At 36.4% G+C, this 13128-nt stretch overlaps 1 protein-coding gene across 2 annotated transcripts in view; it reads right to left on the bottom strand.

Annotated features, from left to right (window-relative positions):
- Positions 1-13128, bottom strand: part of Rev3l (REV3 like, DNA directed polymerase zeta catalytic subunit) — a 171754-nt gene that overhangs the window by 76623 nt on the left and 82003 nt on the right. For both annotated transcript variants that reach the window (XM_029555725.1, XM_008852401.2), the window contains 3 exons: positions 10889-11028; positions 6092-10232; positions 1413-2320 (listed from right to left, as the gene is read on the bottom strand). In XM_029555725.1, the coding sequence (XP_029411585.1) occupies positions 1413-2320; positions 6092-10232; positions 10889-11028 (5189 nt within the window). The remainder of the gene's footprint in view (positions 1-1412; positions 2321-6091; positions 10233-10888; positions 11029-13128) is intronic.

Genomic DNA, 13128 nt, shown 5'->3' with positions numbered 1-13128 from the left:
TCCATGGCTCAGATACCAAGGAGTTCAGAAAGTAACCGACTGTGACTAGTAATAATCAGATATATAGAGATTAGAAATGCATATGAATCTTAGTGTCAGTTGTATTAAAAATGATTTTTTCTGTATGAAACTATATTTTTTAATAGTGAAACAGATTGCTTTTTATTCATTCAGTATTTTAAGAACAATTATAAATTGTGAAACTATATTTTAATAATGAAATGGAGATCTTTTTCAAAGTTTAAAACCTCATTTAATTTTATGTCTTATAGGGTTTATACGGAGTACAATATTGTATAACTGTATTAACTCAACTGTAAACCTAGTCAATTTTGACTCTTTCAAATTTACAGTCAATTTTGAAAGAGAAGCATCTTAGCTCTGGAAATTATTGAATATGTCAATGCTGTTGTAATGAAATGACTCTTCTAATCATTTGGTTATGAAATAATTAAAAAATTTTTTTCTCAATATATTCTTCTATTTTCACCTTCTCACAAACGAAGCACTTTTCAGTTTCTCTTTGGCATCTATGAATTTACAGCATCACTACTTTTGTGCTGGGGGGGGGGTCCCTTAGGATGTAAAATAAAGATTACTTGAACATAACCAGTACAATTCCACAATTTTTTTTTGTTGTTTAAGACAGGGTCTCCCTATGGTCCTAGCCCTAGGTAGCCTGGAATTCACTTATAGGCCAGGCTGGCCTCAATCTCAGAGATTCGCCTGCCCCTGAGTCCTGGGATTAAAGGTCACAACTGCTGATTAGATAACTAAGAGGGTATTCAGTTTAGAGTAGGTTCAGAAATGAATAATGGAATACATGGAACTGTTAAACTAGGGAACTCTTTCAAGAAACTGGCTTGAAGGAGAAAGAAAAGAAATTTGGCTGTATATTTAATGTCAAGGGAACATTTAGTTTTGTTTCTACTTTAAAAGGTGGGAGGGCTGGAGGGATAGCTTAGTCATTAAAGGCTCAGGCTCATAGCCTAAACATAAAGGTAGGAAAGCAGCTGGGGGTACACACCAACAGTGAAGTGTCTGTCTAGGCCCAGGGTTTGAGACCCACCACTGGGGGGTGGGGGGAAATCAAAAATTAAAGCAAGGTGGTAGAGATCTGGGTGTGTTTAAAGCAATGTTAAAAATCAAGTTCAAAAAAAGGTAAGATTTCTGAGTGGGTTCCTATATTTCAGTCAGAGAGTAGAAAGATATAATGAAGAAGATTCCACTGATATGATGAAAACATTCCTTGGTGACAATTTTCTAAGGCATGATGAATTGCTAATGATCTTTCAATAGCTAAGCTACAACTTCATTTATAAAGCTCTGATTTTTCTTATATAGTCTAATGTTGTCTTCATCTCTTATCTTTGAAGAACACTATGGTGACTTTCCATTACTTACACACTTACCTGATGATAAAGGGCTAAGGCCAGTTGCTTCAGGAAGTCTTTCTAGAACTTTTCTCTGTATAATTGGTGTGCTGTGAAGGCAGAGTGGCTCACACTTTCCAGTTATTGTTCTAGCATTAATTGGAGAGATCACTTGTGATTCCCGAGGCTTACTGCAGGGACTTTTTTGCATACCATCTTTTATTGGCTTTAAGAAATTCTCAATAGCTAGCGAACATAGCTCTTCTACTGGTGATGAGTGTCTATCATCGCCATTTAATACTTTGAAATCCGGGGATGTTGTTTGCTGCCAAGGTGGAATACCTAGAGAATCAGGGGAGCTGTAACTAACATAATAGTTATCATCATCGTCATCTTTCTCAGGAGTAGTTGCAGAGGCAACAGGTAGCAGTGTCTGAGTAGAACTTACAATTTGACTGCACCCTGTGGTTGATGTTTGCAAAGCAATTTGAGACTTAGTATCTTCCTTGGTATGTGCAGTAGTGGGAAGTATATGTGAGCTTGCAGTGATTTGTGAAGACATGACAGGCATGTCACCTGGGCTAACTAAATAGTTGACATTCTCAGCAGATCTTATTACTCCAGTTAATTCAGTTTTAGGAAGTTTCTTAGAACGTTCATATTCTTCTTTGGCATGAAGCCATGCTTGAACCAGTTGTCGACTTGGGGCATACTTGCAAGGCATAATTACAATTTTTTTATCTTCAACCATTTTATGGCTATTACTTGACCCTTTATTGACAACTGGTTGGCCATTACAAAGGGGTGACCCTGGTTTAGGATTCTGAGTCATTGCCGAGAATGCTGTTTTCCAAAGGCGAAGTCCTTCTAAGGAAAAGTCTCCTTCAAATTCAACCAGATCATTTGGAAGTCGAGTTTCTACCATGAGGAGCCGTCCACCGATCTCCCTAAATAAATTTTAGAACAAAGGCTTTGTCTCAAAAGACAATTACTCAAATAATTTCCTATCAACAGATTTAACATTCCTGTTAAGTGTCTCAAATATTCTCCCATCTTTTTTTCCCCATCCACCCCAATTTTATACAAAACACTGTGTTTTCAGCTTCATTATGCTTTTCTTCACAGGTATATAACTCCAACAAAGTTGGAAGGCATCGTAATACAAAAGAAAGTATTTTGTTTTGTTTTAGTGCCCCATTAAATTTTTTCATTGAAGATGACACAAACTCATCAAAATCCTTATTTCTATTAACCTGTGTGTGTTGGAGGGGTGGTGTATATATATTTTTGTGTGAGTGTGTGCATATATGTTGGAGGGCAGAGGCTTACACTGTGGGTCTTCCTCAATTACTCACCATCTTATTTTTCAATACATGGACTCCCTCTGAACCTGGAACTCATCGATATGGCTAGACTGGATGGCCAATGAGCTCTAGGGATCTGCCTATCTCTTTCCTCAGTACAAGGGTTAAAGACAAGTCTTTAGTTTTAATGTGTACCAGTGAGCCAAACTCAGGTCCTTGTGCTTACACAACAGGTACTTTACCAACTGAGCTATCTCCCCAATCACTCTATTAATCTTAAGTAATTTTCCACTGCCACCACATATAGATAAAAACAATGGAATAATTTATTATTCAGAGTCTGGATTTCTCTATAGCCTCTTTACATGTTCTCTAGTACCTGGGGTAGTTTAGCAAACCAGTCAATTCAAACAAGGCTTTGCATTTCCTAAATTCTCTCAATATTAAAAAAACAAACAAAAACCCATCATATACTTGCTGGTGGTATATCTCAAGAGTAGATGTATGAGGTCTTGGGTTCAATCAAAAAACCAAAATTTCCGCTTAGACAGTTGGGGCAAATTATCATAATTCCCCCTTCCTTTAAGTGGTAGAGTTTGACACAAACATAAAAACTTTGAAGTTGGCAGAGAACAAATGAACAGCTTAAATACCGTTTCCACATGCACACACAACCATTATTTAAAGATAATAGACTGGTTTAGTTTCTTTGTGTTTTTGTGCACGTGGACATCAAAGGGCAAGCCTTGGGTATTGTTCTTTAGGTGCTGTGTAATTTTCTTTCCTCCCTTATTTATATTTTTAAATTACTTTCATTATTCCAAAGAGAGGCAATTTTTAACACATTTTTTCTAGAAATAACTTGAAGCAGGTTACATGAAAAAATATATACAGGGGCTGGAGAGATAGCTCAGTGGTTAAAAACACTGTTCCTGCAGAAGACCTGGGTTCGAATCCCAGCACCCACATGGCAGCTAACAACTATCCGTAACTCCAGTCCAGGGGATCTGACAGTCTCTTCGGTCCTCCGTGGGCACTGCATCCTCCGTGGGCACTTCATGACACAGGTGCACTTACCTACATGCAGGCAATACATGCATACATATAAAATAAAAATAATGAAATATTAAAAATATATATACAATGAAGTCTGAAGGGGGGAGAAATAGAAATAGGAAATCAAAGACCAAAGGATTTGCCAAGATGGGGTCAACTTTGGTGGAATAATGAAGGTCTCCATTAACTCTTTTTCTTTTTTTTAAAATCCTAACAAGTTTATTGGGCTTGCTAACAGAGCACAGGGTGGGGGTTTATTTACAGAAAAGTGGGCACCCCCCCATTTACAGCTGCACTGGAAAGTCCACACATCCTATGATTCCCCAACAGCTGCGCAAAATGGCGAGAGAGGTGTCTCATGGTGTTCTCGGCTTATATATCCTTAGCCTTTCGTTTATTTTTTTAAGATATACTCAATGGCCTGGAATTCACTAAGTTGGCCAGGCTGGCTGGCCAGAGAGCCCCATGGATTCACATGCCTCCCCATCTCTAGCACTAGGAACAAGGATTACAAGTGTATGTTACCATGTTTAGACTTAAAAAAAAATTTATTTATTATTTTTATTTTATGTGTTTGAGTGTATTGCCTGCATGTATGTTGAGTGCACCCATGTTGTGCAATGCTGCGGAGGTCCGAAGAGGGCTTCGGATTCCCCTGGAACTGGTGTTAAGGATGGTTTGTTTTTGCCATGTGGGTGCTGGGAATCGAACCCAAGACCTCGGCAAGAGCAGTCAGTGCTCTTAACCACTGAGACATTTCTCCAGCTCCCCATGTCTAGACTTTTTAAAAATTTTAAGCACGAGTCTGTCTCCAAGCACTTTACCAAATGATCTATCTTTCTAGCCCCAAACTCCTGGATTAAGTCATGTACTCTATGTTAGCTTTATTAGCTATGAGTCACTTTGGTCATGAAAGTGATACAGAATACTATTTAATCATTGCTAAGTAAACCAGTACTATGATTCCCTCTTTACTATTTGCTGTGTGTCTATTACTTCCCTGAAAATCTTGAATGAAGGAAATGAGAAGGGGAACCAAAGCTCTTTCACCCTTCCAGCAGCTATAAAAAACAGTACTATCCATAAAACTAAGACGGTTGAAATCAAAGGAAAAGTGGTTTGTAATGGAATCACCAAAAGCTAATGTTCATTTAAAAGCATAATATCACTTAAAACATATGCATGCTTGGTTCCATACTCAAGAGTGCTTGGGCATGACAAATTGGACTAGATTTGGGGGGAGGAGAACACAAAATTACAAAGTTGGGTGGACAGGTTAAGTGGGGGTGGATCTGGGAAGTTGGAGGGGGATGATCAAACACATTGTATGAAGTTCTCAAAAAATTAATAAAACTAAAAATTAAAAAACCTATCAATGCTGTAGTTTGGGTTTTAAGAGTTTCCCAAAGGTTCATGCATTAAAGGTAAGGTTCCTAGTTTTGGACTTTAGAAATTTCCAGAAATTTTGAGATGGGACTTAGTAGGCAGTCTTTAAATCATGAGCACTGGTCTCTTCTGCTTTTTTATCACAGCCATGAGGTGAGCAGTTTTGCTCTGCCATGCACTTCTGCCATGACATGCTGCCTTGGCATAGACCTGAAGTAACAAGCCCAACTGATCATGACCTGGAACCTCTAAAATTGTGAGTCTAAATAAACCTTTTCTTTTTACTAGTTAGATTATCTCCATTATTTGTTACATGACAGAAAGCAGATGAACAATTTCATTTTCAAAAAAATCTTTAAAGAAATTAAATTCTATTTTAAAGGTACAAAAGTTTAATGCTAGGTTGGTGAGATAGCTGTGCAGGTAAAGGCCCCTGCTACCAAACCTGACAACCTGAGTGCAATTCCTGAGACCCACATGGTGGAAGGAGAGAACTGACTCACACAAATTGTTCTCTGATCTCCATGCATGTGCACCTGTATGCAGATGCCTACACATACACAATAAATAAAACCTTAAAAGCATAATATTTTTAAAAATTCCACTTAAAAAATTTATCTCTGTGAGGTATCAGAATGGAGTGCTTATCATTCCATTGCTGGGTTCAGTCCCCAGCAAGCCCCCTTCCACACTCCCACAGTTGCTGTCTATTAGAATACTTTGAAGTACTGTGACACTCTTCTCCTTATTGGAGATATGGTGTTAGGTACTACGAGATTAAAGATTAATAATCATCAACTTAAATTTCTCTAGGTATAACTTCCTAGTTAATGTTCTTAATCAGTTTATAATTTCCTTCATTTTCCTTACAAATGCAGCATCACAGATAGAAAACTAGCAATCAGGTATGAAATACTATATAAATAAAAATTATTCAAAACCACTCAAAGGTAAAAAACCAAGTCTGATTACCTGGGCTTTTCTGGTACATCAGAAGGATTACTGCAAAATGGTTCCTGATAAATGGTTTCTGAAAGATCATGATCCAACAAAGTTGCCACAATTTCTTCCCTACTTGGTGGGGACATAAGTGGTTTCAGAATATGAGCGGTTCGAGGAGTGAAACTGCCATTTTTAGACTGTAAGGGAGAACTGGTAGACCTTGGTGAACTATCAGGAGTTGGTGTCAACATATCATTGTTTCTTGAAACGTATAATTCTAAATCTTCAGAAGCTGCATCTACAAGTTCCCCATCAGGGGAGGAAAGTATGGTAGTAAAAGAGGTATTAACTGAGTCAAGAGACTGTTCCATTTCTTTTCTGGTGTGACCTTGAATCCAGTCTGAATTGCTTTGCTGTGGAAGGCTGAGAAATACTTCTTTGCTCACTGAGCTCCTATTCAATCTGGATTTTTCATTTAGACAATTCTCTGCTTGCTGGACACAGAAAGACTCCATTATTGAATTAGATCGAGTTGTTAGAGGATGAAAGCTGTTTTTCCACTGGCTGTGATGAAGATTCTTATTGTTATCCAAGGATGATTTCTCAAAAAGTTCAGGATTTAAAGTGCCAGATCTAATCCATGGGGTTGAGTCAGAGACATGATGCTTCTCCTCACTACAATTCTGTTTGTCATGACTTAAAAACTCATTTTTTTCTATAGCTTGTCCTGGGAAAAGATCCTGAGCAGCATCACTAAGAAACTTCTGAGGCAAATTCTGATCAGCTGGGACAAACTGACTTCCAGAATAAAAGCTACAAAATCCATTCTGACCAATTGTGTTAATATCAAAATTATAGTTATGTTCAGGAGACAAGCTATCTTCAAGTGAATAACAACTTTCAAAACCTGGATCTGAAAAAAGGATAGGACTATCATCTGACAGAGAATTATCCAATTGGCCAGATGTTTGTAAATTTAAAGGGTCTACTTTTAGATGTTTAGGAGTTTTTTCTTTAGGTTTTATATTTCTGGGAGTTCGAGGTTTTCTTGGAGACGTTACTGATCGTGTTCGCTTATTTGTCTTGTTATGCTCAAAAGAAACAGAAATATTTTTATTTGGCTGGTTATTAGACATTGAGTCCTGTGTAATATTTGCACTTTGTGCTTTCTGTTGTCTTTTTTGTAACAATTCTTTTAGAACAGCTAGGCCAGACTGTCCTTCACCAAATGCTGAAGGTGCTGACACATTTTGATTTTTACACTGAGAAAGTGCTTTGTTCTGTGAAACTGCTTCTGACAGTGATCTCTGTTTTACCTTTTCAGGTTTAAAATTTGACATATCTAAAATAAAGGCCCTTTGTTTCTGCTCCCATGTTATTTGTTTGATGGGGCTTCTCAAGGAAGAAACAAAGCAATTATTAGGTCCCTGGTTTTCCTCAGAAGCTGCATTTCCTGAAGTTTCACTGTGCTTTGATTGTTCTGACATGCACACGATCTGCTGTTGGCTGTCTTTGCAACGCAAAAAATTAGGGGCACAGACCTGGTCTGGCTTTGATTCTATAGAACTGCGATATTCATTTAACTTTCCAATAGATGGCATATAGTTTTTTTGTACATTTGTATTCTCTTCTGTCTTTGCAGACATTATACCTGCAGATATCTGTGTACTCTGTGCTACCTGAGACAAATGGTTGGAAAGCTCAAATATATTTTTTTGAATCAAGGCTGATTCCTTTCGAGTAAACATAGCACTTTGATTATGAGACCTTTGAATGTTAATTTTTGAGATTCCGGGTCCTATAGAACTACAAACAATTGAATGCAAGTCATCTCGTGAACTGGTGAATGTTTGCAAATCTACAGACTTCTTGCTGTCTAAGAAAGAAAAGCAACTAGATAGCTTCTGTTGTGTATTAGTGGGTTGGGAAGTAGAAAGTGGATGATCCACAGCAGAGCCTGTTTGTGACATCTCTTTCTGTTTAAAAAGTGCTTGAGAGCCAGAACTACTTGGGAGCTCAGATACATTCTGTTGTTTCAGCACAAACTTAACTTCAGTCTCAGACTGTGATTTTATTTTTTCATCCTTAAGTGTTATGTGCTTTCTTGAAGTACCTTTCTCATTTGCTTTTTGTTTCTGCTTTGCTCTTGGTTTCTTTTTTCTATCATCTACTAGTTTATTCATCTGATTTCGTTTGTTCCTTTTTTTAGTAACTACAGAGGAATTAGCAAGCTTTGCTTTTGATTTCTTAACTTGCACTCTTGCTCGACTAGTTTTTCCAGCTCGGGAATTAACAGTCTTATTATTATATGCATTAGGACCCTTAAAAAGCATTGTTTCTTTTTCTGCAGCAGCCAAAATTTCTTCAGCTCTTGGGTCTGTGGGAGACCAGCAGCGAGGTGGAGAAGAATTGATAGGACTTGTGCTTCTCTCTGAAAGAAAACCTAACTTAGACATAACATCACTATAATTCAAGTCACAGTCTTCGGTTTCAGCATTGTAAGATGGTGAGGGAGGAGAAAGAACAGCATGTGATCGTTTTTTCCTGAAAGATAAAGTTCTTTTAATATTTTCACTATTTGTTCTTTGTTGCTTACCAGTTTTTTTCTTAGCAGATTTATGTTTTGATTTTCTTCTGTGACTTTTCTTTGGTGTTAGTGGATAAATGGGATATTTGGTTGCAGGGGAATCAGGAACTTTTGGCCAAAAATCCTTCAAAGGTGCAAGCTTCTTATAGAGTTCCATTTTTTCTTCAGTTAGTAGTACTTGCTTTTCTTTAGAGTCTATTTTCCCTAGCTTCACAAGCATATTTTTTCTTCCTCTAAATCTATTAATAATAATATACTTTATAATGACAGGGGGCAGCTTTTTAGACATTTTTCTTCGTTTTCGAGATCGGAGAGTTCCATCTAAATTCTCACCAATTTCCATGGGATGAGGTAGGCTAATTTTTGAGTTCTGTGTTACAAAACTTGACTCACTATCTTCAGTTTCATAATTTACCTTGCGTTTAGCTCTAAGTGTATATTTATTTCCATACAGTCCAAAGGACTGTTCAGTTTCTAAAGATCCATCTCCAAAATGACAGTCTATAAAACTTTCTGTAGGTGTTTTATTTTCAAATGCCCCATGAGTGGCTTTAATTACATCACTATTCAATACATTATCCTTCTCAGAATTACTGTTGTAAGGATTATTTTGCATACAACTATCTTTTGTGGTTCCAGTCTCACTACTTTTGGTAGACGTCTCCTGATGACTCACAAATTTCTTTTTATTCAATTTTAATCGAGATGGTTTATTGCCAGGTTGTAGTTTATAAGTGACAGGAGATAGTTTCTGTGGTCTAGTGAGACAATTAGAAAGAACGACACTAGGAAAAAACATATAATGTGCTGCTTGCTGGCGGAGACTTGGCTTTTCTGTTTTATGCTCTTGAAATTCTTCATATCTGATTTTAAGTTTATTTAGTCCACTCTCATCAGTAATGCTATCAAGAGACTGTACCACAGTTCTATTCTCCCCTGAGCATGACGTATCACAACTTTCAGTTAATGAAGAAGGGAATATACTATTAAGAGAGGTGCTATTTCCTTTTTCATTTCCTTCAGAGGATAATTTATTTTTTGATCGACTTAAGTCAGGAAAGTTGAAAGAGTTTTTCCCCAATGTATTCTCACTAGTGTGGCGGTTCACATGTATGAAAGGGGCATCCTTTTCAATTTTTCTAATGTTTGTATACTTTCTACTTGGTACTTGTCTTGTAACAGATGGAATATCTTCTTCATAATCAAAAACACTACTTTCACAGGAAGATACTGGGTTGATATCTTTCTTACAAATCTCTTTATGAGAATTATCTGAAAGTACAGTACTACTTAAAGATCCAGGGTATTTCATAGTGTACATGTTTTCATTTTTTGTAAAAGAAGTGACTGAATTATCTAGACCTTTTTCTGTATTGTTTGGTGAAAGGTCTTCAATTAAATCTTCTTTGTTTAAAACTTGGGAAGAAAGGGCACTTGTGTGTTTACACTGAAAGGTAATCTTAGCAGAAGATGGGGGTTCTAATGTAGCAGCATCTTTGTGAAAGATAGAGGGTTTTACTGATAGCTTGCTTGTTGCAATCACAGAAGAGTGGGTTCTAGAATTTTCATTGTTTAATGGATTGTCTGGAATCAGAGAAAGAAAAGAATTTATTTCAATCCTAATTTCTTAAGAAAGAACCTTTATGGAATTGAAATTTGTATGTCTACATAGATATGTGAATTTTAAGTTTATCCAATCATTAAAGATAACTCAACCTAAACAATCAAGAGATCGTTTTTTTTTTTTTTTTTTTTTTTTTGAGACAGGTTCTTCCTGTAGCTCCAGCTGGCCTGGAACTCATTAAGTTCCAGACTGGTTTCAATCTTACAGAGATTTACCTGCCTCTGCCTCCCCGAGTGCTGGGATTAAAGGCATATACCACCATGCCCAGAAAAACATATATTCTTTTGATCAGAAAAATGTTACAGTAGCATTGAGGAATAAGGAAAAAACACCATCATATTTAAATTTTTTTCCCAAATATGCTTTTTCATAAATAAGCTGAGGTGATTTCTTAGTTTTCTATGTTATCTAAATGGTACCACCATAAACTATGTCATATCCTCTTAGAAATGAGGATTCATATTCTTATATTTTTTCCAAAAGAAATTGTAAAGACAAAATATAATTTGGGCACTATAGCCTCAGAGTCAGTTACACAGGAAGTGATTACATATTTTTCAAATAAAACGTTTCTAGTCACCTAATAAAGATACCCACAACAGATATGTTTACTTACCACTATTTTCATCTGCAGTTCCATCTAACTGAGGTATAGAAAGATTGGCAAAAAGCAAACTATTATCACTCCACTCCATTTCTTCTTCTGAAGATGAATCATCTTCAGTTGAACTTCTGTGGGTATTTCTGCACAGTGACCTAGAAATTTGAAATTTCATTGGTATGATCATTAGAAAAAGATGTATATTAGATAAAATGATCTGATTTGACTATAACAGTAAAACAATTTAAAAAGTTACAAAAACACATTTTTAAAAAGAAAAGCACCTTTATTTTGCTTTATCATTATGGTATCATAAAAAAAGCTTGTAAATAGAATTTATAACATCTTTCATGTGAAGTAGAAGATAACATAATTCTTAATTTTCAGTTCCACAATATCCTGGATTACCCTGTATCATCGTGTACTTTCTTATATTCTCATCCTTAGATATGATATGCATTTGCAGCAAATGAGAATCCAGTTATTTCTAAAAAAGGAAGCATCCTGACATCCTAAGGTATTCATAGATATATAATTAGTATATTCTGAAATGAAAAAAAAAAGTGAGGAGGGCATTCAAGTCAGGGATAGAGAGAAAACAGCAGTGATTTGGTTAAAAAACAATACAGACAACTGTTAAAAGGCAGGGCTACTGAAAAATTTAAATGGATTTTGAAGTTCAGATAATCTCTTTAAGTTTTATCTCATACTGATACTAACTTGGTATTTCTTCTTTCATTTAAACGCTCAAAACCTCTCTCTCCATACCCAACTTTTTTCCTCTGGCCTCAAATGCTTGAAAATATCATATATACAGAACAATTTCATTTGTAATACTTTTACAAATCACAATTTGTCATAAAATCACTTTTAAGTACTGAAAGAAAAATATTAGACATCATCTAAGTTTGACTCTAGTCAAACTTTCTATTTAATGCAAAAATCTTACTTAAAAGCTCTGATACAATCTCTGCTTTCATGTTCTCTGTATCAGGGACTTGCTATCTCAGGATAATCTTTCTGTCATTACCAGCTCTGTTAGTAGCTAACTGCATTTTGATATCATAAACACACATACATATATACACAGTCACACAGACATACACACACAATCTTTCCAACTTAGATACCATAATTCATGCTTTTATTTTCTCATATGGAATAGATCTGTCATTTTCTACATAAGTTTTCAGTATATAAATATATTTATCACTTGCCCCATAATTATCTAATTAGACCAAATATTCTCTATCCAAATGTTCTTATAAACTGACAGTGTTCACAGATTTTTCCAGTTTTTTTTTCTCTTTCTTTCCCTTTACTTTTTTGGTCTTCTTAAACTATGGTATTCACAGCAAAATGTAACACTTAATATACAGAATAAATTTAACAAATTCCTTTCTATACTTCTACATTCAATTTCTCTCTACTACATGTTTATGAAATGCTTGGTTTGTTTTCTCAGGGTTGAAATGGACACACACAGCTTGCAAGAATTGGTCCAAACACCAAAACATTAACTAAACTGTAGGAAAAACCATACCTACTACTGTGGTAAGTAAAGACTGTGTTAGAAGAATGTAACAGCACATCTGGAGATGTCCATTCCCTGATTTTTAAAACAGAAACATAAATACAGAGTTACATATGGTTGTAACTCCAGTTCCACATGGTTGTACCACGTGAGTGCAGGTTCTCTGGAGAGGCAGCAAGTGCTCTTAACCACTGACTCATCTCTCTAGTCACACCCTTTAGTTTTTGGAGAAAGGGTTGTATTATGTAATACAGACTGGCCTTCTTAAATCCTCCTCTTTTGGCCCCATGCCCCATGAGTGCTGAGATTACAGCATGTTATCACACCCAACTTAGTGATTTATTCTTTTAAAAAATTTTTTATTTACTATTTTTATGTGTATGAGTGTCGGGAGCCGCTAATCATTCAGCTGTGTCAGGCTTGTTTACTGAGTGTTATGCACACCAGTATCTAATCTGCCTTATTAGGAGGAATATGTTTATATGGAGAGCCTCACAACACCTGCAATAGTGGAAGCCTTTGATCTGACCGCTCCCTGACCCTCAGATACAGGTACTGTCCGTTTTGGCCGGCTGGCACCGCCAAGTGGCGCCTGGAACAGGGACCTGAAAAGTAGGGGATAAAGTGAAGGACACCGCTGGAGAAGTTAAGTGAGTGCACTCGGTACAATTGGGGAGCGGTGAGTATTTATCTTGGGAGAAGATGGGGCAAGCAAATAGTC

This window comes from Nannospalax galili, unplaced genomic scaffold (assembly GCF_000622305.1).
Source record: "Nannospalax galili isolate Female #2095 unplaced genomic scaffold, S.galili_v1.0 scaffold646, whole genome shotgun sequence".
Classification (NCBI taxonomy): Eukaryota; Metazoa; Chordata; class Mammalia; order Rodentia; family Spalacidae; genus Nannospalax; species Nannospalax galili.
This window is presented reverse-complemented; position numbering and strand designations above follow the sequence as displayed.